Source organism: Dermacentor andersoni, chromosome 1 (genome assembly GCF_023375885.2).
Source record: "Dermacentor andersoni chromosome 1, qqDerAnde1_hic_scaffold, whole genome shotgun sequence".
Lineage (NCBI taxonomy): Eukaryota > Metazoa > Arthropoda > Arachnida > Ixodida > Ixodidae > Dermacentor > Dermacentor andersoni.
This window is the reverse complement of record NC_092814.1, coordinates 349,980,153-350,004,779: the sequence shown is the minus strand read 5'-3', so window position 1 is coordinate 350,004,779 and position 24,627 is coordinate 349,980,153. Positions and strand designations below refer to the sequence as shown.

At 47.1% G+C, this 24,627-nt stretch overlaps 1 protein-coding gene across 1 annotated transcript in view; it reads right to left on the bottom strand.

Moving 5' to 3' along the window:
* Nucleotides 1–18,398, bottom strand: part of LOC126516488 (putative phospholipase B-like 2) — a 36,255-nt gene extending 17,857 nt beyond the window's left edge. Inside the window, exons 1-5 of the mRNA XM_055063796.1 lie at nt 18,209–18,398; nt 14,259–14,505; nt 12,462–12,559; nt 10,786–11,011; nt 968–1,057 (exon numbers count right to left, since the gene is read on the bottom strand). Coding sequence (XP_054919771.1) covers nt 968–1,057; nt 10,786–11,011; nt 12,462–12,559; nt 14,259–14,505; nt 18,209–18,384 — 837 coding nt within the window. The 5' untranslated portion in view covers nt 18,385–18,398. The remainder of the gene's footprint in view (nt 1–967; nt 1,058–10,785; nt 11,012–12,461; nt 12,560–14,258; nt 14,506–18,208) is intronic.
* Between the last annotated feature and the right edge of the window lie 6,229 nt (nt 18,399–24,627).

Genomic DNA, 24,627 nt, shown 5'->3' with positions numbered 1-24,627 from the left:
TAACTAAATATCGACGTTAAAGTCCCCTGTGACGATCAAAGGCATCTGCGTGCCTGTTTCGTTGTCGTAGCCTGGAATTACACTTATGGAGGGCAAACTGACAGAAACGCTCCTACCCTCCCTACGGACGGTTTGTCGCACCCACCCACGCTACCCCCCCCGCCCCCCCCCCATCATTTGGAAGCGCTTTGCTTGTTCCCAAAATGAGAACGCCGATTCTTTATTTTTTCTTTTTCTTTTCTTTGATTGAGGGGCTTCTTGACTTCCGCACAATGCGTTGGCGGGCTAGTTGGTGCGAATCCATGAGTGCTTTGTTTAGCGCAAAACAACAGACACAAGAAAGCCGACAGGACAAAGCGCCTTGTCCTGTCATCTTTCTTGTGTCTGTTGTTTTGCGCTAAAGAAAGTATTCTTGACTTCCCTCTGAGCCCTACTCGGCGAGACAGAACTGAATGACATGAAACGTGGAATAGTCGCCGAAGGACCACTTCTGTTTAAAGTAAATGCAAATTACGCTATATGTTTGTTTCTCTCGATACATTTTCGCAAGCACACATGTAGAATATGGTCATTATTCTTATATTTGTGCACTTTAGTTGATGTCGCCATCAGAAGACAATGCCTCTAGCACTGCTGTGAGCGTCTGCGTTTCCAGTACACAATGGTACATCGTGGGTTGTAATACGCGTGCACGGACCGGTGAAAATTTCCTAATAGCATCATGACAGCGATTCTAATGTCAAACGTAGGAATTAGTTTTTAAACAGTACATTATACGAACTACAATAACAGGAGGATGAAGGACAAACGCGCCCGTTTGTCCCGCTCATGTGGCTCGCAACTCTCGTGGACATCACGGGCCACCTCGCTGCGTTGCGCACAAACAGACATGTTAGGGCACACACATCTAACTACACCTAACTACATTTCTGATGGGTTGGCTCCCGCTAGTGCAAAATCAGCTCACCAGTCCCGCCGACGTAAGGTAGAAGTTGTCCCACGAGACCAGCTTTCCAGCGTAGGACGACATGGTGATCGTGTGACCCGGGATGATGTGCTCTGAAACGAGGGCGTGAATTCGTGTGGCAAGCCCCATTGCACCCACAGAAGTAGTACAACCTCGCGCCATTTTCAGTGCATTTTACTGAATACTTACTGTACGGACGAAAACACAAAGGCACACGGTGCATGTCGAGCTGAAGCAGAAGAACGACCGCATAGAAGGCTCCTATAGTGAAGGCATTGAATTGTTAACTTAGCCAAACTCCGACGAGCCACTAACTATGTGCTTCTGCGAGCCATCCGCATCAACACGCATCGCTTGTGGCGAAGGCATAAAGCGAACTAACGACTCAGCTTAATATGTGGAATACTTCCATTGCTTAAGGTTAAAAAGCGCCAATTAGTCAAGTGTTCTGAATCGGGTACGATGACGGGTTACTTCGGTGTCCATTAATACGGACTCATTTTATAAAACGTTTGCCGTTTCTTACGCGCTAATCATAGCACGTGAGAATGGCGTGAGGCTTTACAGACAAGACAGAGAGAAAGGATGTAGAGGTAGCATCAGAGGTAGCTTTGATTGGCTACCCTGCACGATGGTGAAGGTAAGGCGGGTAAAATAATAAATTACCACAAACGATGTAACCCGCACAATCAATCGAGCGGCATTTGCAGGCAGTGTCTTCAATATCTACTGTGTAGACACGCCGACCCCAAGAACTTGAAGAGCGCCAATATTATAGCCATATGCTCTGAGTTACTTCGGAAGTACTGGCCCAGAACTGTCTGCTCCGAAAGAGGTGACAAGGTCGTCGCTTATTAATGTGGGACCTTTTGCTAGAGCGCATTTACGCCGGCCTTAAATTACAACGGTGAAACCGGAAGAAAACCTTCGTCGACAAAAGGAGCGCATTGTCCCAAGAGTTAGTTGTCCCTATGGGCGGCCGTTCAGATCAGGCAAAGCCTACGTGCTCCTCAGTGACGTATGCATCGGGTGCCCATCGTGGTCACGAAACATAATAGTCCGCAGCTTGCCACGGCGGTTTGCCGCATTATTAAAGTACGCTAGCTCTTTAGGAATATAATACGTGCAATAAGACGGAGACGGCAGGGACATTGTACGATATGAGCTAGATTATTTTTAAAGCGTAATATACATGCGGAATATTACACTAATTACTGGCAGTAATATTAGAAGGAATTATTTCCAGCTTCCTTCTTTGCGCAGCACCAGCGTTTCTTTAAGGCGACCCACTGGCCGATTAGCACAAGCAGTAAATTTGTACTCAGAGAATTTGTAGAGAATTTGTAATCTCGTTCGGAAACATATGGTACACGAGTACTTGCACGGAATGACACGCGAACGCAAGAAAAAGCTGAAAGCCGGATTTCCCGTCCCCAATTTTGGCTCATTCTGACAGCGTTATGGTGCATTCACTGACGCTTACTTTCGCAGCTAGAACGCATTTAGAGCATGGTTTCGCTAACACTACAAATCGATGTTTCAGGCAAGACAGCGTAATAGGTGTTCTGTCTTTTTTTAGTGGTACGAGCATCGAGTGACACTCTTGTTTCTGGCGCAGCACTTCCGGTTTACCTCCTGAGACGACCGCGGAGGAAATTCAATATAAATCAGAAAAAAAAAAAGAAAACAATAGCACAGTACAAGATTCATGGGTTTCATTATAGATATGATATGACAGCATCAGTTTAGTTACAAGATGAGTTAATAAAGTGTCTGCAATAATGAGAAATAATTAGAAATCGCTGATTACCGCACAGCAAAGCACAGAATCGTAGGCTTTAGAGACCCGCCACGTGAGCACTACTTTGGCGAAATTTCTACAAACCCGGAATTACAAAGCGGTAGTATGACGTCACTAATGAGACGTCACACACAAGAAAGTTGCATGATATTTAACCGGCTAATTATTGGAAAAAATTTGCATCTGAGTTCGGTTTGTGCGTTGCGCTCGCCTAAAGGTAACCTAACGAACATCAACGCTCAGGTGCAAGTGCCACTAAGAGACACCTAAGTCAAAGACTTGGGTCGAATACCTTTATTATATTGCTCTTTTTTCGCGTTCTTTTGCGGTGTTAAGCATGACTATTTTTTGTGACAATTGGTACAGGAACAAAAAGCCCGCGCCTGCGAAGAACATCCGTGAGACTGCAATGGCCGTGTCAAAAGCTTGTCAGTCTTGTTAAGTGAACAAAGCGTTTGCAAGCAGAGCAGACTGAATTGTCTCACTACGTATTTCCGACTTTACGCTGCGCTTGCACTATCGCGATTTCGACAATTAGATTGCGCACTTAGAGAGAAGGGATGGCAGGTCATAAGAGCATACAAACAGGACGCATAACGAAAGAGGGAGGATGCGTAGCATATTTCTGAGCTACACCATCACAAGAAAGTTTGTTGCGCGTTTTTCATGTCATAAGAAATTAAATTTTCCGATTAATTTGCGGAAATTAAGCCTTAGTGCCTACATTCCTCCCCCGTAGGACCGCATTTAGACAGATAATTGCTGTCGCTGCACGAAGGTATTTGGCTTGAAAACAGCCTTGCAAGGTAGCTAACTTGCAGAATTTTGCAAACGGTCCATTCCGTGCTCATTATTGCTACTGAAGGCTGCTGATTTCTGAAGCGGCTTCGTCCCAGTCGTTCAGAAGCGTTTTTTTAGTGCTATGGGCAGCTGAATGTGTGATTAGTGAATTTGTGAGTGTATGCAATGGTGAAGGAGGCTTTAATCGCAACGAAAACTTGCGCATATAGATCTTACTCAAAGGGAAAGCCTTTATGAAAGAAGTTATGTGAAAAGTTATGCGAAAGACTACCGTGATCAAGCACACGCTCGGGCGTGCAGGTGAGCACGCGTCTTCTCCGCGAGCACGGCCGTGGCTGTACATGGCTGTCCGCGCGGCTGAGCGCGCAGACCACCCGCGCCCTATCTTGGATGTAATATAAGGCGGGTGCAGACACTGTGCGAGCGGTGATGGCTAGCAGCTTCATGTGCGCTGTGTGCCCTGGAGGTCGCGTAATCTCAAGTTTCGGAGAGGCACTGAAGCGAGACGTTTTTATCACGCCAGCGTTGTAACAGTGAGGGTTCGCACTCATCGAGTGAGATCTGTTCACGTTTGTCTGTACGCGTGTGGTATCATGCCTTTTAATTTAATTTGTGAATGAATGTTTATTGCAATACACACGGCCGATATAAAAAAAAAACTGCGCACCTTGCTTTTTGTAGTTGTGTAGTTACATTGCTATCGCTATCAGTCCTTTATCTTTCGTGGAAAACTGCAGTTTATTTAGTTGTCGAATGCAACTTCTCTATCAGTAAATCTTAAGCGCGCTCTACCGAATAAACTGTTTTTAAATACGAAATGTGCCAAAATTGGGAAAATCTTTTTAAAGTAAGGCCTTATTTAGGTGCTTCATTAACTATAATTGGGCCGTGTGTATTATAGGGCAATGTATGTTTCTTAAAAATGCTTTCAGCATTTAAAATTTTGCATTTTTCTATGGTGCCCATGAGAACACTTGGTAATTAAACGTAGCTCTTCGTGCGCTTCCACAAAATAGAAGTAGGGTCGGTGTTCAAAAGAGGCGGTGCTTTCGTAATGGCTCGCATGCAAGTGTTTGGCTGATTCATTTTATTCCATCTGAAGTCGATATTTTTTTTCCTGACGAAGAGATTCTGCCATTTTGTTTTGTTAAACCAGAAAAACAGGAAACCTCTGTATAATTAGGCACTGACTGCAGGGACTGGAATGACAATACAGGATTGAGCTGTGTCAAAACAGATGGTTCCTTGAGAAGTAGCATTGTGTATAAGGAGCACGCCAAGTGATCGAGTTACCTGGAAAAGGTGCTTTTCAAGACGCTCCAAGATGTTCCTACACATTAACACGATCGTTTACCCGCCGCGGTGGCTTAGTGCCTCTTGGCGTTCTCCTGCTGAGCACGATGTTGTGGGTTGGAGTCTCGACCATGGCGGATGCATTTCGATGGGGTCAGGGTGTCAGAGTGCAAAAACGCTTGTTTACTTAGACTTGGATGCCTGTCGAGGAATCCTCGGTGATTAAAATTATCCCCTACCCCCCCCCCCAAAAAAAAAAAAACAAAAAAAAGCTACATAGTCCCTCAAGACAAACTACGCAGTTTCCGGACGTTCAATCCCTCAGTCCAATCTAAAGACAATTGTTTACTCGATTAGTTTGCCCTCACTGCTGTCAATGCAGAAACTAACTGATTTCTCACAAGGTAACAAGAGCGCCCCTCATAAAATTAAGTAAACAGTGTGTGTACACAGTATGAAGCGCGACCGTGTTTCCCGAGAGGACGTGCGTGATGGGATCGGCGGAGCAACGACAAACCGTTGTAGCATACCTTAAAAGCACTAGCGCGCGATGCCCGATGGTTGTGCGATGAGTGTGGCGAATTTGGGTTGAGGACATGCTTCGCGCTGCCTCTTGCCAGCACTTGAATGACGCGCAAAGTTGGATCACGTGACGGATCGTCTGCTTCAGCGCGGTCGCGTGCTTCGTTTTATTGCGGTATATAGCAATTATATGGCCCCTCCAATTTTTCTACGTGAGGGCGGCAACGGCCCTGATGAAGAGAAATGCCCTTTCAAACAGTTGGATTCATCGACGCTCCTGGTTCGCCAATTATTCATCACGATGGAAATTCTCTTTACATATCAAGTTTCTGTACAATGTAACACAAGAAGAATATGAAGTAACATAAAGATATAAATAGAAAACGGAGCTTTTTCTGTGCCCCATAATGGATAATTGTTTCCCACATACATATTCTATAAAATAACACAGAAGATATCACTAAATTAACAGAAAAAAATTAAAACAGAAGCAGCACTTTTTCTGTGATACGAAACACATAACTGTCTTCCAACACAAAATTTATGTTAATGTCAAACAGAACGAACTGGTTAAATAACAGAAAACGGAAAAATAGAGCCCAGAAGTTTTCAGAAATTTTCTGGCAAGGCAGTTGGCAAAATTTTCTGGCAAAATTCGTTTTTTTAAGAAAATATTTTTTTACACCGCATGGTCTCGTAGTCTGATATAATGCAGCGGCCTGTCTGCCCTAAGCATGATTGGTCGCACATGAAAGGTATCCTATAGATAACGATGTCTGCACATTCTAAATATCTATTTGCGTACTTTATTTCGCACGTCTTGGCTAGTTCCATCACCCTCACGTTAGGCTTCCTGACTCCTTCGGAGTCAACTTCAATACGCCTGTGCAAGCTCTGACGTGCTTAAGCACGGATGCAGGTGAGAATTTTATTTATCTATATTTGGACGATATGTGTAGCAGCGCTGCAGGAGAAAAGCAGCGTAGCACATGTGCAGATACTAAGCGACCTCACCAGAAGCCAGGAGCGAAATAATCTGAAAGGTGCAATTTAACACTTTACCAAGGAGGGAATACATGAACGTGAACGATTTAAAATCGGTGAACAACTTCGCCAGTATGGAAATTCAGGATTTCGTGCTAGTGCTAGTAGACAAGGGTGTAAGCATGCGGTTCGGCCACCGCCAGTGCCTGCTGAACTGGCGTAAATCATATATAATGTTGCAAACAAGGTACCAGAAAATGGGGAGACGGAAATCTGCATTTCTGAATACACCACGTGCTATAAAGAACGGAATTGGCAAGAAAAGAAAAAAAAAACGGCAACCCGCCAACAATAAAATTGTTAAAAGAAAATGAAATAAGATTACTGGTGTCAGATAAAACCAGTACATTCGTCATCATTTGTGGATACGATTGGAGGAAGAAAGCTGGTAAACCAATGAATAAAAATTTTCAAGAAGTTCACCAAGCTGGCAACAAAATGCTTGCAGAAACGAAAAAAATAAATTTGTCCGGTAGTGTGAAAAAGCTGAATTGAATAACTAAGCCAAGAAAATGAAAGCCCCCACGTCCCATCCAACCCCGCCACCGAGATAAATGTAAAAGCATTTTTTTCCCATACAAAACACATAAGCAAGGTAGCTCTTTCCGTGGCATAGTTCAAGACAGGAACCTGGCGACGTTTTTGCAGCGATCACTTTGCGTTCTCCTTTGGGACTACCCGTTACACGTCCGGGACTTGCAAGAAGTGCCTTCCCGTAGATGCCAAAGACCGTTTCTATGTTTCACAAGAACCCACCTTTCAAGCAGTAGAGGAATGCATCGATGCCTACAAGACTGCGAAGTTCCAAAACCAGTGTGGACTGAGTGCTAATTACTTTTATTGCAATTCCTTTTATGAGTGAGCGCGGCCGCACGGGCTCTATCTTGCAAGCGATCTGCGATGGGGACAGATTCTACATGCACCGAGGGTTGATAGCTTCGTGTGCGGTGTGTTCTCGCCGCTTAGTTCGCGTTGAAGCGAGCGGCAGCTCGAAGGTGAATTCGCTCGCTGCTGCTGCCGCGCTTCCTCACTTCCGCGTTTTGACAGCGAGCGTCCGCGCGGTCATCTAGTGAGATACGTGTTCACGCTTGCCTGTGCGCGCGTGACACTATACTTGTCAATTTAGCTAGTAAGTGAACGTTTACAAGTTTATACGGCCGATAAAACGACTATCCTGAAGTTTCTATACCTTGCTATCGCAATCGCTGCTTCGCTTTTTTGGTGAAACTGCGACTTTTTAAGCGCACTTCCGCGGCATTCAGCTTGGCTGTTCTTGTTTTACGCAACAGTGCTTGTTCTTTGTTTCGATTAAGAGTTTTATACAACTTATGAGAATAACAGGTGTTTCTCAGCGCCTCAAAAATAGAAAGCATAGTACCTTCTAAAGAAGCTATACTGTCGTCAAGTCCGGCGGCAAATTTTAAAGCATGCACATACATGTAGGGAAAAAATTGGTGGCTCTCCCGTAATGGAGAGTAGATGTAAGCATGAAATAGCTACCGGCAAAGCAGACTGGTTGCATATCATGCTAGCCAAAATTTAAAGATGGGTGTAGTTCATGTTCGCAATGGCACACCCCACCGCATCACACCGCACCACGCCATACTGTGCGCTGGTCCATACGGACGCAATAATTTCCTGTCACAGACAGAACCTCATTGCACGTATCGTCTTGGTCAAACGGCCGTTCGCGGCGCTCCGAACGCTGCCGGCGCTGCCTGTGCGCCAGACGCGCCGCGGAACTCTCGGACCGCTGGCGCTGAAAAGCGCACTCAGCGCCAAACGATGACAGTCAAGTGTATAGTGCCCTGTATCTACCTTTTGAACATCGCTATTGGAAATGGCAAATGAAACTTCAGTGTGCTAGAAGTTGCAGCTTGAGTAATATTGTGAACAAACATTAGGAAGAACTCGGAAGCAATACTTTTGCAACTTGTTTTGGAAGTAACTAGCGTATGTAACGTGCTCTTGACTGGGTTGCCCGCATCATCTCGTTTTCTTCTCGCAACTTGCCCGGATGTTCTCATTTGAGTGCCCGGATAACGGCTCTGGCTTTTGGATCAAGGTCACTTGAAGGTCGCCTGCAACGGGAGCTAAAAGCATTTCATGCTTAATAACAAGTACCAGTCTCGAGAGTGAAGCAGTCGGATACGCGAAGCGCCATATACAGGACTTATGCAGCCGGCCATGCACGTGGCACAAATGCATCTCTCGTAAATCTATACATCGTTTACTTGATTTGGACAAGCGAAGGAATATTCTCGTAGGCGTTCAGAATTCATAGGAATGTATGCGTGTTTTTATTTTTTTTTACTTTCTTGCGAACAAGGGGCCCACTCGCGTGTATCGCGTCGTTCGGTACAGTCTGATCGTTATATTTGACCGTCTGCAGCCACGAAATGCGGCGGCATTATCTGCTTATCTTTATGCTGCACGTACCTTTCTCACCTATCTCACCAGCAGCATTATTTGTGGATAAATCCCTGTAGTGGATTTTTAAAAAAGTTTTATCGCCCACACAATGCGAGGCCTTCGAAATCAGCATGGAGCTTCATTAACCAGCAGGAGAAGCGTATCGTCCTGCGTAGTCATGTCTAGTTTATAGACGCCCCACTGCAAGATAAGCCAGACGACGAACTTTGGTGTTTTGGTCATAGCAGATGTCCAAAAAGAACAAAAGAAAGAAAACAAAACAGCGCGAAACTATACCAAATGAGGTTGGCTGAAATAATTTTTTTAGTAGTGTAATGTTCGCGTAATCTTTTGTCCTGCTTGTATTATGAGTAGTCGCGGGCTTCTTCATTTGCAGTCCTAATGAAAAAAAAACGTCAAATACTTTTTTTTAATACTGCAAGCAGTGTCACCAACGGTAACCTGGCTGTGCCTTGTACGTTGACAATTTTTGACAACATGCTAATGTACTTATAGGAAAATTTCGAGGAGGGATCTTTTACCTTTTGCATGGACCAGGTCTTGTCGCTACATTCTAAACGAACAATCCGGCAAAAAAAAGAAAGAAGAAAGCAGATCTCGGCCTTGGTTTGGCAAATTCCTCCATTAGAGGCTGAAGAGCGTCCAGCCCCCCGGCCAACATATTAGTTCTAATAGGGCACTCGGTACTGTTCAACGGCAGTGGGCAGCGCTTACGAACAATCACTTTAAAATATAGTAGACTGGCTAATTCAATTTTTGGCACCCGCCGTGGTTGCTAAGTGGCTGTGGTGCTGGGCTGTTAAGGAAGAAGTCACGCGATCGAATCCTAGCCACGGCTGCCGCGTTTTGATGGGGGCGAAATGCGAAAACATCCGTGTTCTTAGATTCAGGTGCACGTTAAAAAATCTCTGGCGGTCGAAATCATTCCGGAGTGCCCCACTACGGTGTGCGTCATAATCAGATTGTGATTTTGGCACGTAAATTTCCATAATTTATTTCTTTTAATTCGATTTTTTAAATATTCATTGGCACCGACCGAAGGTCCCGGCCGGTGACCATGCATTTCTTGGGGCCCGAAGTTTCGTTATTTCTATCCTAAAATTGACCTTCGCCGGATAATTCGAAGTTTATCAGTTAGGACGCCCGCGCCTGACTCTATGTTGACTCCGATAGAGGCCCCTTTAGTGACACCGTCTGTCCCGGCGTAGCTTAGGGGACAGTGACTGCGTTGAACACAAGTCATCTTTCCTCGAAAACGCCCATTTTCGCCCGCCATAAGAGGATATTCAACCAATAACCGTACCTCACAATGCCTTATTACGGCATTCACCTGATTCTAAAGCGCTCATTTCTTTTTGTTTGAAGAAAATTCGGTAGAAAATTGCCTTCGCGATACAATCGGGCACAAAACGAAAACCGCCTTCGCATTAAATATTTGCTTTGCCGCAAAATCAAGAGGTGTAGCGGCGGAGCTGACTTTGAAAACTATGTGGCAAGGCTGACTTTAGAAAACCGGCCGCCTGTGTGCAAGAATTCTTGCTGAAAATAATGGGTGCGTGTTAGATTTCTACTTTGTTTAGGAGATTGAATGTCCTTCCTACGTTAGTTTTCTACTTTGGACACGTAGAAAGTGGGTAAGCGTTTGATTCGGGGGCGTGTTAGAACAGGGCAAATACTGCCAAATGAATCAGGGGTGTGTTTTGGTGTTTTTCTGCATCTTGTTTATTCCAACCGCCGAATAATTCGATCAATGTCGCCGGTGTCGTCCGGGTCAAAATAACCTAAGTCTACTGTAAACCCTCTCAATCGCGGCATAAAATCGCCGCGGCGAAGCTAGGTCACGTGATAAAGCTTTCTACTAAAGAACTATTGCAAGGCCGGTGCTTCCAGTAGTGTCCCTCGCGCCCAAAACGAGCTTACCGACGCCGGTGTGAAGAGCCGTTTCGTGCCAGGGGAAGATGTACTTCTTTTGTATACGCAGCATTCCACGATACAGGAACCAGGTGTCATGGGAAATGTAGATGTCCTCAAAGTCGCCCACCACTTTGACCAGAGCTGAGCAGGCCAGGATCTGGGCGATAGAGTTGAAGTCCTTCTTCCGCTCCAAGGCCAGCTCCAGGTCGAAGAGATCTCCCACCAGACTGAAGTAGCTGGATGTTGCCGCGGTTGCACAGCGAGAGATTAATATTGCAAAAGGCAGATAACAACGAAAAGTGATCGCCACAGCCCTGTCAATATTCTCACGCTTTTCTTTCATATAATTTGTAAAGTGGTGGGGCCAACTTTTGACGGTGTTATTTTTTCTTTTCGCTTTTTTACTGACCTCCCCTCAACGGGAAAATTGGCTCAAGGAAAAGAACTCATGTTATCCTTCAAATGTGCGGCTATCAACGTGAGCATATCGGTGTTCAGCGATACATGCACTTCAGTCGGGCAACAGAAGAATACAACGGTGCAAGTTGTTCTTTTTACTTAAAGCGGTATGTGCGTTTGGCAACGACACAATGGACTTCACAAGTGAGGCCGGGTAGCTGTCTCAAAGTTTATCCACTGCGAACAGCATTGTTGAGAATTATTGACTCTTTTATTCGCACGAATATGTAATGGAAATTCGGCTCCAGGAAATGTGGCCAACTAGCTACGCTCTGTTCTGGAAAAAAAAAACAAAAAAAAAAAAAACAACGAACATGCACCAATACTTTTATCAGCCTGAAACACGTCAAGGACATTTTGTAATTCCAATGGCTCCCTCAGGCTCCCTTACTTTTCTTCGTGATAAGCTTGTGGACCCTCTACGGTAGAAATTTCGCAACTGTATATGCGTTTGTATTTAGCGAGTCCGTTTAGTCGCTATGACTCTCTGAAACCGAACATCGGTGCCCGTCGCCGTGACCCAGTTTGCTAGGCCTGATGCGGGCGCACCGAGCTCCACTTGTATGGAACACGAGAAACTGCCAGCCGCAGCAGTGGAACCGCTAGTGGCACCATTAGAAACTTCCTCCGGCTCTTCGTCGAGCCAGGAAGCTTCAGTAGAGCTACCGAGGCCGTAGGAGTAAACTTTGAATCATAGCAGGCGCACAACATTGACTTTCAAACGCCTTGAGTTGTCAGTGTTACTGAACCCTTGAGCAACATTCACAACTCATACACCAAACGATCACTTTAAAATTGCCTCCACCATCTCTTATCCAGTCCTCTCCTGACCTATCATTTTGCATTCATACTAGACCAACCGTTAATTAGATGGTGCCGTTATCTCTATAATAGCTATTATAGAAATCTCAATACCGCGGTTACTATCAGGTGGTCGCTGCTAGAGGCAATGGTAGCTGATAGGCAGGTGCGCAAATCTAGGGCATGTATGGGAAAAGGGAACGGATACTCCTAAGGTAGCTCCAACAATCGCAAAGGGAAGTCAGAGCATGAGGTGTATACATCAGGCCGTACGCTACACAACTCGTATGGTAGATTCTTCTAGTAGAACTATGTCCTTTGTTTTTGTTTTGGAGTAAAGTTTCAAATGATATGGTACAGTGATTCAAGAAAAATAAACAATTAATCGTACAATCAGCAGGAAAGCACTCATCATGAATAACTTACATTGCTCGCGTGGCATTCTCCGGTTCGTGGGAATAGTCCAGCGTCTCGTTCTCGAAGACATTGCTTAGTCCGGACAGCTGTTTCATTAGTAGGTGCACCTGTGGTGGACGAAAGGGGGTTAATGGGCGCTCCTAGTAGTTAACATTGTTTGCTGTGTGTCGCGCGAGCCAGTGGGCTACCTCCCCATTTGTGATTTTTCTCCCGACGCAGAGCGCGTGTTCCAGTCTGGGATAAACGTTTGAGAAAACTGTATTGTGTAATAGGCGGGTGTTTCTCGATTGGCGGCTCTAATTGCATGCGGTGCAGCTTTGCTCCTTAATCTGTGCTTGTTCTGTCGGACAGTACTGGAAAGGACCACAACTGAGCCACGCATTAAAATCCGACTTTTGCGAATCACACCACGCGTTCTCTGCAACAACAAATTCTGTTGCTGTATACGCATTACAGCCGCGACAGAATGTAACACATTAGGTGCTTTGGAAGCCCCGTAATATTCAAGTTTTTTTTTATAATACCATATTAGAAGGAAAAAGTATTCGCATGACAAATGGATTTTGTTGTGAGGCTCATTAGACATGGAGAAAGTAAAACAAAACACACGGTAACTCAACAAGCGCATTGGGAAAGACACTAAGTGCAATGTATTCGACACCTAAGAAACGTCTTATTCGTTTCAGTTTAGCATCTTTTATCTAGAAAATCACAGTTCTCCCCAAATATGTGATATAATCTCAGCTGAATTATTTAAAGGTTTGATTTTCTTTTTTCCCAGCTGGACCTGTACTTACATGAAAAGTCATGGTAACCTTATCAACTTTAAACCGACCTGAAATTATGCCGCTTGTTGAGCCATGTTAAATTAATGTTATCATGTATTTTGCCCAAAGTATCACAGATCTATTCGCCGTTATAAATTATTGTATGTATATTCCTTCTTAACGAGAATTAACGCAATCATGAAGCTGAACGCAAGTCTTTTTGTTAAACTCTGAGAAATATGGCATAACGCCTGAATGATCAATATTTATTTGGTAGAGTCCATTAATAATTGCCCGGTTATTCTAACGCACGTTACGGCACTCCACATGAATGTGACAGAAAAGCCAGCAGGAAAAAGTGAAATGTCTCGTCGTTTTGAGCGGAAGTGAGAAATCACCAATATGAGTGGTTGACAGCTCAGAAACGAAAGCATCAAAGCCAAAATCTTCATTACCTTATTTTGTATTGAATATCACATATTCTCTAGCAGTTTCCGAACGATAAGTCTTTAACACCATGCACTCAAGTAAATCATTCACCATATTAACGCGTGTTCCACATATTAAGAATCATATCTAATGGCACAGAATCCCATAGAACCAGTTTCCTATGAATATTATATCGAAAGCTGATGGCTACAAATGCAGACACTGGTGAAGAAGACGTAGGTGGTCGATTGGTAAATATGTACTCATTGGCTATTGTGTTGGTGCGACCGAGCTAACCCTACAAGAATTCTAAGATGTAACAAGTTGCACCCCTTTTGCATTTGAGTAGTTTGGTTATTTTTTGGCGAGAATGCACTGAAATTTTCCAAAAGGAGCAAAGCATAGTGGTCAGCCTAGCTGCGATTTAACAACCGCGTCGAGCGGTCAGTCATCCAAGACCGCCTAATTGAGCAAACAAGAAAATGTATCTCTGTTCTAGGAAAGCGTTTTTAGAGCCCGTTTGAACCGAAAGCGACGAGGAGACAGCTCGATGCCTCCTGTTCTTATTCAGGTCAAAACTGGCCTGTTGCAATATGTTGACCATTCGTACCATGTTCCAGTAAGAATCGCTGTACTTGAAGCGGTGCTCCTGTTCGCGCGAATACGCGAGGTTCTCCACGATGAACTTATCCAGCCTGCTGCAGTACTGGGTCTGGTTTTCGCAGTAGCGTGAGAACAGGTTCTCCCACTGGTTCTCCATTAGCTGTCGAGTCAGGTACGCCTCCAGGGCCCCGGCTGCGTATGCTTGCACTTCGTCGGGCACGTACGGATTGGACTCGACCTGAAGGTAAGACCAGCTACACGAAAGAGCCAGCAGGTTAGCGAGTGATGCAGAACCAAATATCTGTGCACAGGAAAGAAGGCACTGAGGTTATAACATACACCGAATACGTAGCACAAATATACAAAAATAACAAAAGATACGCTCATGGTGCTTCAGTAGTTTAGGGAGCGCGCCAGAGTATCCAATGCTACACGACATCCCGTAGCCAGGCCCTATCAGAGCCACACGGACGATACTAGCGCTAGACATAAGCGAGGCCTTTGACGGTGTTACGCATGGTTCAATCTTACCGTATCTGAACCAGATGAATGTGGGGAAACGCAGTTTTGAACATATCTCAAACCAGGGGCGTAGCCGGGGGGGGGGGGATTATTAGGCTTCAGCCCCCCCCCCTCCCCCCGAAATATTTTCTGGCTGTCATGCATCGCCGAACCAAACAACCCCCGGCGCCGGAAATCATTCTGGATTTCATTTAGAATGCCTTCTTCTTTGCGCTTGAACAGACATTTCGGCACGAACATTGCAAACTCGGGCTGGATTTGGCGGCGATGCCCATACACCAGGAATCACATAATGCAAGAAGCCTCATCCGAGCGCAAAGTTTCAAGAGCGTTTTGATGGCGAGCAAGCTCGTCGCGGCATCTCACGGAGGCCGCGGAATCTACGGAGCGCATGGATTTCGATTCCGAAACCTTATGGGCATAAAGTTCTCATAAACTTTTGATGCGAAAGGTGCATTGAGATTTTCATGCTTCATTTTCAATTCCAGAACTTTGTGGGTTTAATGTTCTTATAAACATTTGACGCCAAAGGCGCACTGAGTTTTCTAAAGTCGTACATCGCACTATACAACCAGACAAGCCAAATCAACACACTATCAGACAAGTTGACAAAGCACGCAGCGAGGTCCGATGAGACAAAGCGTTCACCTGCGCCAAAGCATCCATGTCAAGACACTTAAGTCAGCAAAGGTAATTACGCTATTATTTAGTTTCCTACTTTGACTTTTATTCGCGAGGACACACTGAGCCTCTTAAATTTTCTTGTTTTCGCTACCCGCGGGCTGCCAAAGCCAGTTTGAGTTTTTTTCGCCTGCGTTTTTCTCGTGTTGTCCCGACCACCACGCGGTGCACTTGGGTGCACGTTCGTCTTTCTCTAGCCGAGAGAATTTTCGCCTGGCAGAGTTTTGGACGTTTTCTGGCTAGCAGATGAGAAAAAAGAAACAATGGTCGTTTACTGCCATCCCTGTAGGGACTCGACGGATTGCAACGTGTTCGCTTGAGCGCAACCTCTCCGGAAAGTCTTGTCTCACCGGTGTAGGATACCGAGCATTATGCATATGGTCATCTGTGGACCAAGCGCCTCACGTTTTCTTCAACATTCCTTCGGTGGCCACATTATGTGTCCAAAGTAGGCATTCGATTGTGGCCAACAAGCTTTCCTTTGAGTTTTTTTTTTTTCATTTCGGTGCCCCTCCCTACACACACACACACAAAAAAAACAAATTTTTGCCTCGCAGCGAGTTGTCGCATTGCGAAAGTTCGATTTTCTTACTTCTTCTTTTTGCGGAAAGTAGTGGGTGGGCCACGGGACGCTTCAGTTACCGGATTCTCTTACTATATTATTGCGGTAGAAATTATATGGACACTCCATGCAGGCGCATTCCTGCCGTCGTCCTCATGTTCCCTATAACGTGGAAGGGCGATAAAATCGTCACCGCGCGCCGCATGCTGTATGTGCGAGTGAAACCGCTGGCGAGTGGGGGTCGCCTGGGTGAGCCGATGATGGTGGCTCAGTCTTGTGTGCACAAGGGAGAAAAGTGGGGAGGAAGCGCGCCGCCTTCCGTCGCGCGCGATACATTAGGGTGAGTGGATAAAGGGGGGGGGGCTAATCCTAAGCCACAAAGGGCTAACCCTAAGCCACAAGGCTTAGGTTTCTGTGATCTGTGAATCTTTGATTGCGCAAAATGCTTATTTGCCTTGTCTTATTTGTCTTGAACCGGACACGGTTCAGAGAGAGAGAGAGAGACAGAGGAAAGGGGAAAGGCGGGGAGGTTAACCAGAGGGGAAGATCCGCTTTGCTACCCTAACGCCTACAAGTGTAAACATGAACTTGCGCTTTTTAATTGCTAGGCCAACATATTGATTGTTATCATGAGGCATAATCGGCTGGCGAACATAGGTCAGTTCTCGACGAATAAAAACGATGACTTTGCTGCATGCCTCAGTTGTTGCGGATGTAACAGCTTCGTATCCCGATAACCTGACTGGTTTTGACACGTTAGGTTCACATATGACAATGATAGGGAACAAATTAGTATATATATACTGACGAAAGTCTGAAAGGCGTGACCTTAGTCCTCTTGCGTTCCACTGGATGATTGACGCTGCCTTGACTTCTTCTCGCAAGGATGGGCGATGGTTGGCCATGTCTCTACTCGAGAGACTTAAGCACTGGGCTTAAGGCGTCCAGTACTTTCAATGCACTTCGAGCCGACGTTGTTCCAAGGTTCGACAGAATCACTCGAATGACATCTATGAGCGGAAGCAGCATTCAAATGACTTGTGAATCTGCCTTGGGCATGTCATCAGCGGCAGGAGTAGGCTGCCGAGTGGCCTTGTCAATCTGTGGTTCTATGGGAAGTTGCGGGCTTGGAAGCGCAGGCCATTCTTCCTGAGATTGTTTTCAGCTGACTTTCTTGTGCTGTTCAGCCCCTTCTTGGCCTGATTGGAGAATGTCGGTGCTACACTGGAAGGACCCCTCTCCTTTCGTGTCTGTGCCTTTTTTGAGGAGGTTCGGTGACCTAACCTGAACGAATGGGCAACACAAGACCACATCCTCTGGGGATATAGGGGTTCGCCTCCCCTATAAACGCTCTTGTCAGCCTCATCTGAACTTACCTGGGAGGCCTTACTTAGGGCTGCCACCGAGCTCGGGGAACAACTGAATATCGTCACTTGGGTCGAAGGAGTCGCCCCAACAGGGGCCACTCTGAGATCCCGCCACGATTTTAATAAAGATGTTGTAACCCCCAACACCCTAAAATGACGAATCAACAACTTCAATGGCAACGTAGAAGTTGATATCCATGGCTCAAACAACGTGTCCACAATACCGTGCTGCAGGACGACTCATCCCACATAAAAACGACGTAGTTTTCATCTCCATCTCCCTTTGTGGTGCAGTGCTGCTCTCCTTCTCGACTCCTGCCTGACCACGTCTCCAAGTGCACATTGATGTAGTTCTCATATCCTCATGAACATGTTCTGTCAACAAGAGTTATGCAGCTTACAAGCAACTGGTAGTTCGCGAAACCTGCCGCATTTCGTCTGCGACAAGGACACTGTCTTAACCGACGAATTGTCGCGATGCACTTCGCGTTACAGCCAGCTTTACTGGTGCATCGTCACCCCAAATCTAGAATTCGGTTGTGTGCATTCTTCTTACCGTACCAAAAAGCTATCAAGCTAATTCGCCCTTTTTAGTTCTCTTTCTTCATATATATATTCCCTTATGTTTTATGCTAGACAGGCTTCCGCCAGAAAGAAATACTGGGTCATATTAAAATAAGTACGCATCACTGGGGCGCTTGCCATCCTTGTCCGATAACACAGTACTTTTCCAGAATATCCTTCGCACATATATATTTGTTAGCCAATACGTGCCAAATACCAAGCAGCGAGAAGCGGTGCGAGAAAGCATTTCGTGACACTCACCCACTCTCATGTATATCGTCCTTGAAGCTTGCCCATGCCACGGGGACGTGCGGCAATTCCGCGATGGATTCCATCTGCGGCGGCTCGCCGTCATGGATCACCAGCCTGTTCACCCTGCTCTCCACCGTCGCCCATGCCCAGCGCGTGGGTTCCGCCTTGGCTATGGCCGCCAGCATGACTGCCAGCGAGATGACCAGGTGGGGCCGATGCATCGCGGAACTGCAGGGGCAAGAGGAGGACTTGTTATGCTGCCTTCGTTTTATTAAAGCGAAGCGAAAAACTCACTGCATCAAAATAACTGACTTGATACGAGACCTTCCGTGGATGCGCGAGTCGTCGAGCTCCGCGCCATACTTACTGTCGCCTATAGAAGTTGCGTGTTATTCTCGAACCAAATGAATACGCAACACCCCTTAATTTTGTCTTATTTCTTCCCAGACACAAAGCCAGAACAACAGGTCGTCATTCCTTTCCTCAGTTATTTTTGTCTTTTTGTTAGATGACCGTCCTAGGTTAAGCGCGCTTAAACACGACGGGATGTGGAGTTTTAGAAGCCTAACGTCACTCAGCAGGAACGTTAAAAAAAGTAATGCTAGTTTCACGCTGAGAAAGCTTTCAAAACAGCGAAGCTGGTGATAGTTTTCTCAAGTTTGAACTAGCGTTTAGTGCGACTTTCATTAACTTCTTTTGTCTCGCTGCCGTCGTTTTCCTAGATTCGAGCTTCGGTTCCGGATTTCGCACACTCTTCAGTTCTTGTGATCAAACAACAGTATAGCACACACTTTACAGCTGTGACCGCACTCACGGTGGAGTAATTCTAGTTTGAATCGTCCATTGGCACCCTCCGTGGGAGGGTGCCGATGGACGACCTCTGCCCGGCCTCCTACTCTCGATGTTGGGGGTTAGCTTGCCTCTGCTGGCGCTTGGCTTTGGTTGCCTTGTCTTGAAAGTGGGGGTGGGCTTGTCTCAGCTGGCGCTTGGCTTGTGCTTTCCGTTCTCGATCCTCGGCCGTAGCGGCTTCCCTCCGCTGGAACTTTGCTTGCGCTTCTCGCTCTCGAAGCTCGAGATTTGCGCGACGTCGGCGCTGCCGCTCGCAGCGGGCGGAGTCCATGGGGCGAAAGGGCGCGCGCCGGATAATCACCTGTTCCTATACCTCTCTCCTCCCCCTCCCCAGGCGCGCTCTCTGCCCTTCTGCGTGACACTGAACAACGGACGGCGAAGGCGCCACTTAGAACAGCTCCGCTGTTATATCAGATTGCGTTGCCTCTTAAAACGACAAATCTTAAATTGATCTGTATTTCTGTTAATCATTGCGCATTTCAAAGCTTTAATTCTTTAGGGCAGGTGGCAGCATAGCAAACACATAAGTGTCGATGCGCTTCCCGGTGCTGCGTGAAGACGCCAAGCAGGTCGACAACAGATAGCGACATGTGGTTGTACTTCTACTCGTGCATTTCGGAGAAGGAAACAACTTTTTTCACCCAGAGGTGAAGAAATAAACTGAAAGGGCAATGCGAATTCCCTATACACATTTTTCTATCGCCACGTGAATACTCGCGCCCATACATCTTATATTTGCCGCGAGGAGGCTTGGCGAGGAAGAAGAACCAGAGGCAAAATTGCTAGAGCGGTGGGAGACAATTTCAAATATTTTTCTCACCTAATACAAAAATTAATTAGATAAAGCATCCGTTGTTAGAAAGGAATACAATGTACCATCAGTAAGGCTATTTAGCGTATTATTATTAGGACCGCCTCAACATTCAATTGGCGGCTAAACAAAGGCCAAAGTGAGCTCATTTTGCATATTTATCAGCGTCTGTGCGCACTTCTGCGCAATATATCTGCCCAAAAATATTTTTCGCGTAAACTACAGTTTGTGGGTACTTAGCTCGTTTAATGTTTGTGTTTCTATACGTAGTTTCTTTTTTAAATCCCAAATATGGGCCAATTTTGTGAATAGCTTACAAATAATTTAGGAATTGCTTCTAATCGACGAATGAAATTTTAAGTGTAGGGCCTTGCTTCAGTCTGATGAGAAAAATTTATTTTGATACTGTATCAAGGAAGGCCAATTTTTGTTCAACGCCTTTGGTGGTGCATACTTTCGTGCCCTACAAGAGAGCTCAGGTGGTGGTAGAGGCGGTAAAAATTTTTTCGGTGAAAATATTTCGTGTAATGACTTTCTGTGTTGTCCGCAAGCGTCTAAAATTTTTAGAAAGAAATTGCGGATGCTCGAGCGCCAATGTTGGTACAACTGGCGTGGAATGGCTCACAAGTTTACAGGAGGTATTCAGAGACCTGGATTGGGAAGAATTGGGGATAAGAGTTAATGGAGAATACCTTAGTAACTTGCGATTCGCTGATGATATTGCCTTGCTTAGTAACTCAGGGGACCAACTGCAATGCATGCGCACTGACCTGGAGAGGCAAAGCCGAAGGGTGGGTCTAAAAATTAATCTGCAGAAAACTAAAGTAATGTTTAACAGTCTCGGAAGGGAACAGCAGTTTACAATGGGTAGTGAGGCAATGGAAGCGGTAAGGGAATACATATACTTAGGACAGGTAGTGACTGCGGATCCGGATCATGAGACTGAAATAATCAGAAGAATAAGAATGGGCTGGGGTGCGTTTGGCAGGCATTCTCAGATCATGAACAGCAGGTTGCCATTATCCCTCAAGAGAAAAGTTTATAACAGCTGTGTCTTACCAGTACTCACGTACGGGGCAGAAACCTGGAGGCTTACGAATAGGGTTCTACTTAAATTGAGGACGACGCAACGAGCTATGGAAAGAAGAATGATTGGTATAACGTTAAGGGATAAGAAAAGAGCAGATTGGGTGACGGAACAAACGCGAGTTAATGATATCTTAGCTGAAATCAAGAAAAAGAAATGGGCATGGGCAGGACACGTAATGAGGAGGGAAGATAACCGATGGTCATTAGGAGTTACGGAATGCATTCCAAGGGAATGAAAGCGTAGCAGAGGGCGGCAGAAAGTTAGGTGGGCGGATGAGATTAAGAAGTTTGCAGGGACAACATGGCCACAATTAGTACATGACCGGGGTAGTTGGAGAAGTATGGGAGAGGCCTTTGCCCTGCAGTGGGCATAACCAGGCTGATGATGATGGCTCACAAAAAAAAAAAACTTATGAACCTCTATTCGTATATCGGACAATCAGCACATTTGTGTGCCACACAGCAGCTCAAAACTATTAATCCAACTTTACTATAGAAACCAGTTTCTCTCAACATCGCATTAAGGTCGCCAATACCTAGCAGAATAGACCACGGGTAAGGCGAGGTAGTAGCTTTTATTAACAGCCCCGTGAAAGCCTGGAAGAATTTATATGAAGCAGCGCGCTGCGAAAAATACGTTCACCTAAACTGAAAGATAACGATATACGCAGCCGCTTTGTTAAGGGAGCATCCACTCATCAAATCTTAATGATCGCAGTTAGTACAGAGCTTCTACAGAGGCAGTAATGTGCGGTAATGTTGGTAACCTAACCCATTACTATCTTCTTACAAACTTTTTGATGCGAAAACGTCAAATGGCCCATTGAGCGAAAAGCCGGCATCTGTCCTTTGTATCAGCCTAACGGCGCCTAACTAGCATTGCCATTGGCTGCGACGCCACGTCACGAGCTGCGCCTTGACGAAGAGTGGGCGAAAAAGGGCACCTTAAACTGCCATAGTGCACCAGGTGTTACGTGAGGGGAGAGTGCATCGCTGCGACGCACGTCATCTTCGCTATAGCTCTCGCCACCAGCGCTCATCGACGGAGCAGAGCTGTAGGCAGAGAGGGCGAATGGGTGCACCTGCTGCGACGATAGAGCGCCAGATCTTGCGTAAGAGGAGAGTGCTTCGCCGCGACGCACGTCACCTTCGCTCTCGCTCTCGGCACGAGCGCTCATCGACGGAGCAGAGCTGTAGGCAGAGAGGGCGAAAGGGTGCACCTGCTGCTACGATAGAGTGCCAGATCTTGCGTGAGAGGAAAGCGCATCGCCGCGACCCACGTCACCTTCGCTCTCGCTCTCGGCACGAGCGCTCATCGACGGAGCAGAGCCGTAGGCAGAGAGGGCGAAAGGGTGCACCTGCTGCTACGATAGAGTGCCAGATCTTGCGTGAGAGGAGAGCGCATCGCCGCGACCCACGTCATCTTCGCTCTCGCTCTCGGCACGAGCGCTCATCGACGGAGCAGAGCCGTAGGCAGAGTGGGCGAATGGGTGCACCTGCTGCTACGATAGAGTGCCAGATCTTGCGTGAGAGGAGAGTGCATCGCCGCGACGCACGTCACCTTCGCTCTCGGTCTCGACACGAGCGCTCATCGCCGGAGACAAGCCGTAGGCAGAGCGGGCGAAAGGGTGCACCTGCTGCTACGATAGAGTGCCAGATGTTGCGTAAGAGGAGAGTGCATCGTCGCGACGCACGTCACCTTCGCTCTCGTTCTCGGCACGAGCGCTCATCGACGGAGCAGAGCCGTAGGCAGAGCGGGCGAAAGGGTGCACCTGCTGGTACGATAGAGCGCCAGATCTTGCGTGAGAGGAGAGTGCATCGCCGCGACGCACGTCACCTTCGCTCTCGCTCTCAGCACGAGCGCTCATCGACGGAGCACAGCCGTAGGCAGAGCGGGCGAAAGGGTGCACCTGCTGCTACGATAGAGCGCGAGATCTTGCGTGAGAGGAGAGTCCATCGCCGCGACGCACGTCACCTTCGCTCTCGCTCTCGACACGAGCGCTCATCGACGGAGAGAAGCCGTAGGCAGAGCGGGCGAAAGGGTGCACCTGCTGCTACGATAGAGCGCCAGATCTTGCGTGAGAGGAGTGTGCATCGCCGCGACGCACTCACCTTCGCTCTCGCTCTCGACACGAGCGCTCATCGACGGAGCAGAGCCGTAGGCAGAGCGGGCGAAAGGGTGCACCTGCTGCGACGATAAAGCGCCAGATGTTGCGTAAAGGGAGAGTGCATCGCCGCGACGCACGGCACCTGTGCTCTCGCTCTCGACACGAGCGCTCATCGACGGAGAGAAGCCGTAGACAGAGCGGGCGAAAGGGTGCACCTGCTGCGATGATAGAGCGCCCGATGTTGCGTGAGGGGAGAGTGCATCGCCGCGACGCACGGCACCTTCGCTCTCGCTCTCGACACGAGCGCTCATCGACGGAGCAGAGCCGTAGGCACAGCGGGCGAAAGGGTTCACGTGCTGCGACGATAGAGCGCCAGGTGTTGCGTGAGGGAACAGTGCGTCGCCGCGACGCTCGTCACCTTCGCTCTCGGCAGAGCGCGCAGTGACGGAGCAGAGCCGTAGGCACAGCGGGCGAAAGGGTGCACGTGCTGCGACAATAGAGCGTCAAGTGTTGCGTGAGGGAAGAGTGCATCGCCGTGACGCACGTCACGCACGTCACCTTCGCTCTTGCTCTCGGCATGAGCGCTCATCGACGGAGCAGAGCCGTTGGCAGAGCGGGCGAAAGGCTGCACCTGCTGCGGTTAAAGCCCCTCTGCCTTCGAAAAAGTACCGCCATCTGCTCTCTCCTCCGATGTGTACACTGTTAAACCGCTTGTTTTTTTTCTTTACTTTAGGCTTGAGAAAGCTAGGTGACGGTAACGCCCCTTCGAAAGTCCCCGTAACCTGCTTGTTTTTTTTCTTTATTTTTTGCTTACGAAAGGAAGTCGACGCTGGTGCGTTCTCGAAAGTTCCAGTTGAAGCTCAGTCCATTGGACGATTGCTGTCCGCGCTATCACTAGACAGCAGTCATACAATCGGAGATACAGGAGAGAGAAAAGCGGCATTGTTCAAAGGATGGCGGTACTTTTCTTAAGGTAGAGGTGTTTTAGCTGCGGCGATAGAGCGCGAGTTGTTGGGTGAGGGGAGAGGGTATTGCCGTGACGCGTCTTGCGGCGTGGGCACTGCCGCCTGCTGCTGCTTGCTGGGTCAGGCAGCCTATACCGCTCTAATACATTACTCGCAGCGCAAAACAGTGCCGTTCAATTGGTCATTAATGATTTCGCACTCACAACTCATAAGAAGTGCATAGGTGTCCTCGGATTTTTTTGGGAGTGCACCGATTAATTTTCACCACAGCTGTGCCAGTCTCCTACACCGACTTAGCCTGGGTGTGGCGTTTAGGCGTCTTTACGTGCGCCTAATCTGACTCACCGAGTCTGATGGCTGTGAGCTGTGCCGTCTGCATGAGTCTATAAAACATGTGCTATGTGACTGCCCTCAGTACGTGGAAGAGCAACTGCAGTTGATTGATGATCTTGTCCCCCGCGGCAGCAAACCGTTCACAAAGCAGCTATATTGAACCCTTGGCTTGCATCTAAACCTAGTTTTCAGGGGCTTTACTTCACTATTCAAATCGTCGGGACTCTAAGCTCTCACTAGACTTGCCTGTTATGCATTTTGCAACAAGGCCAT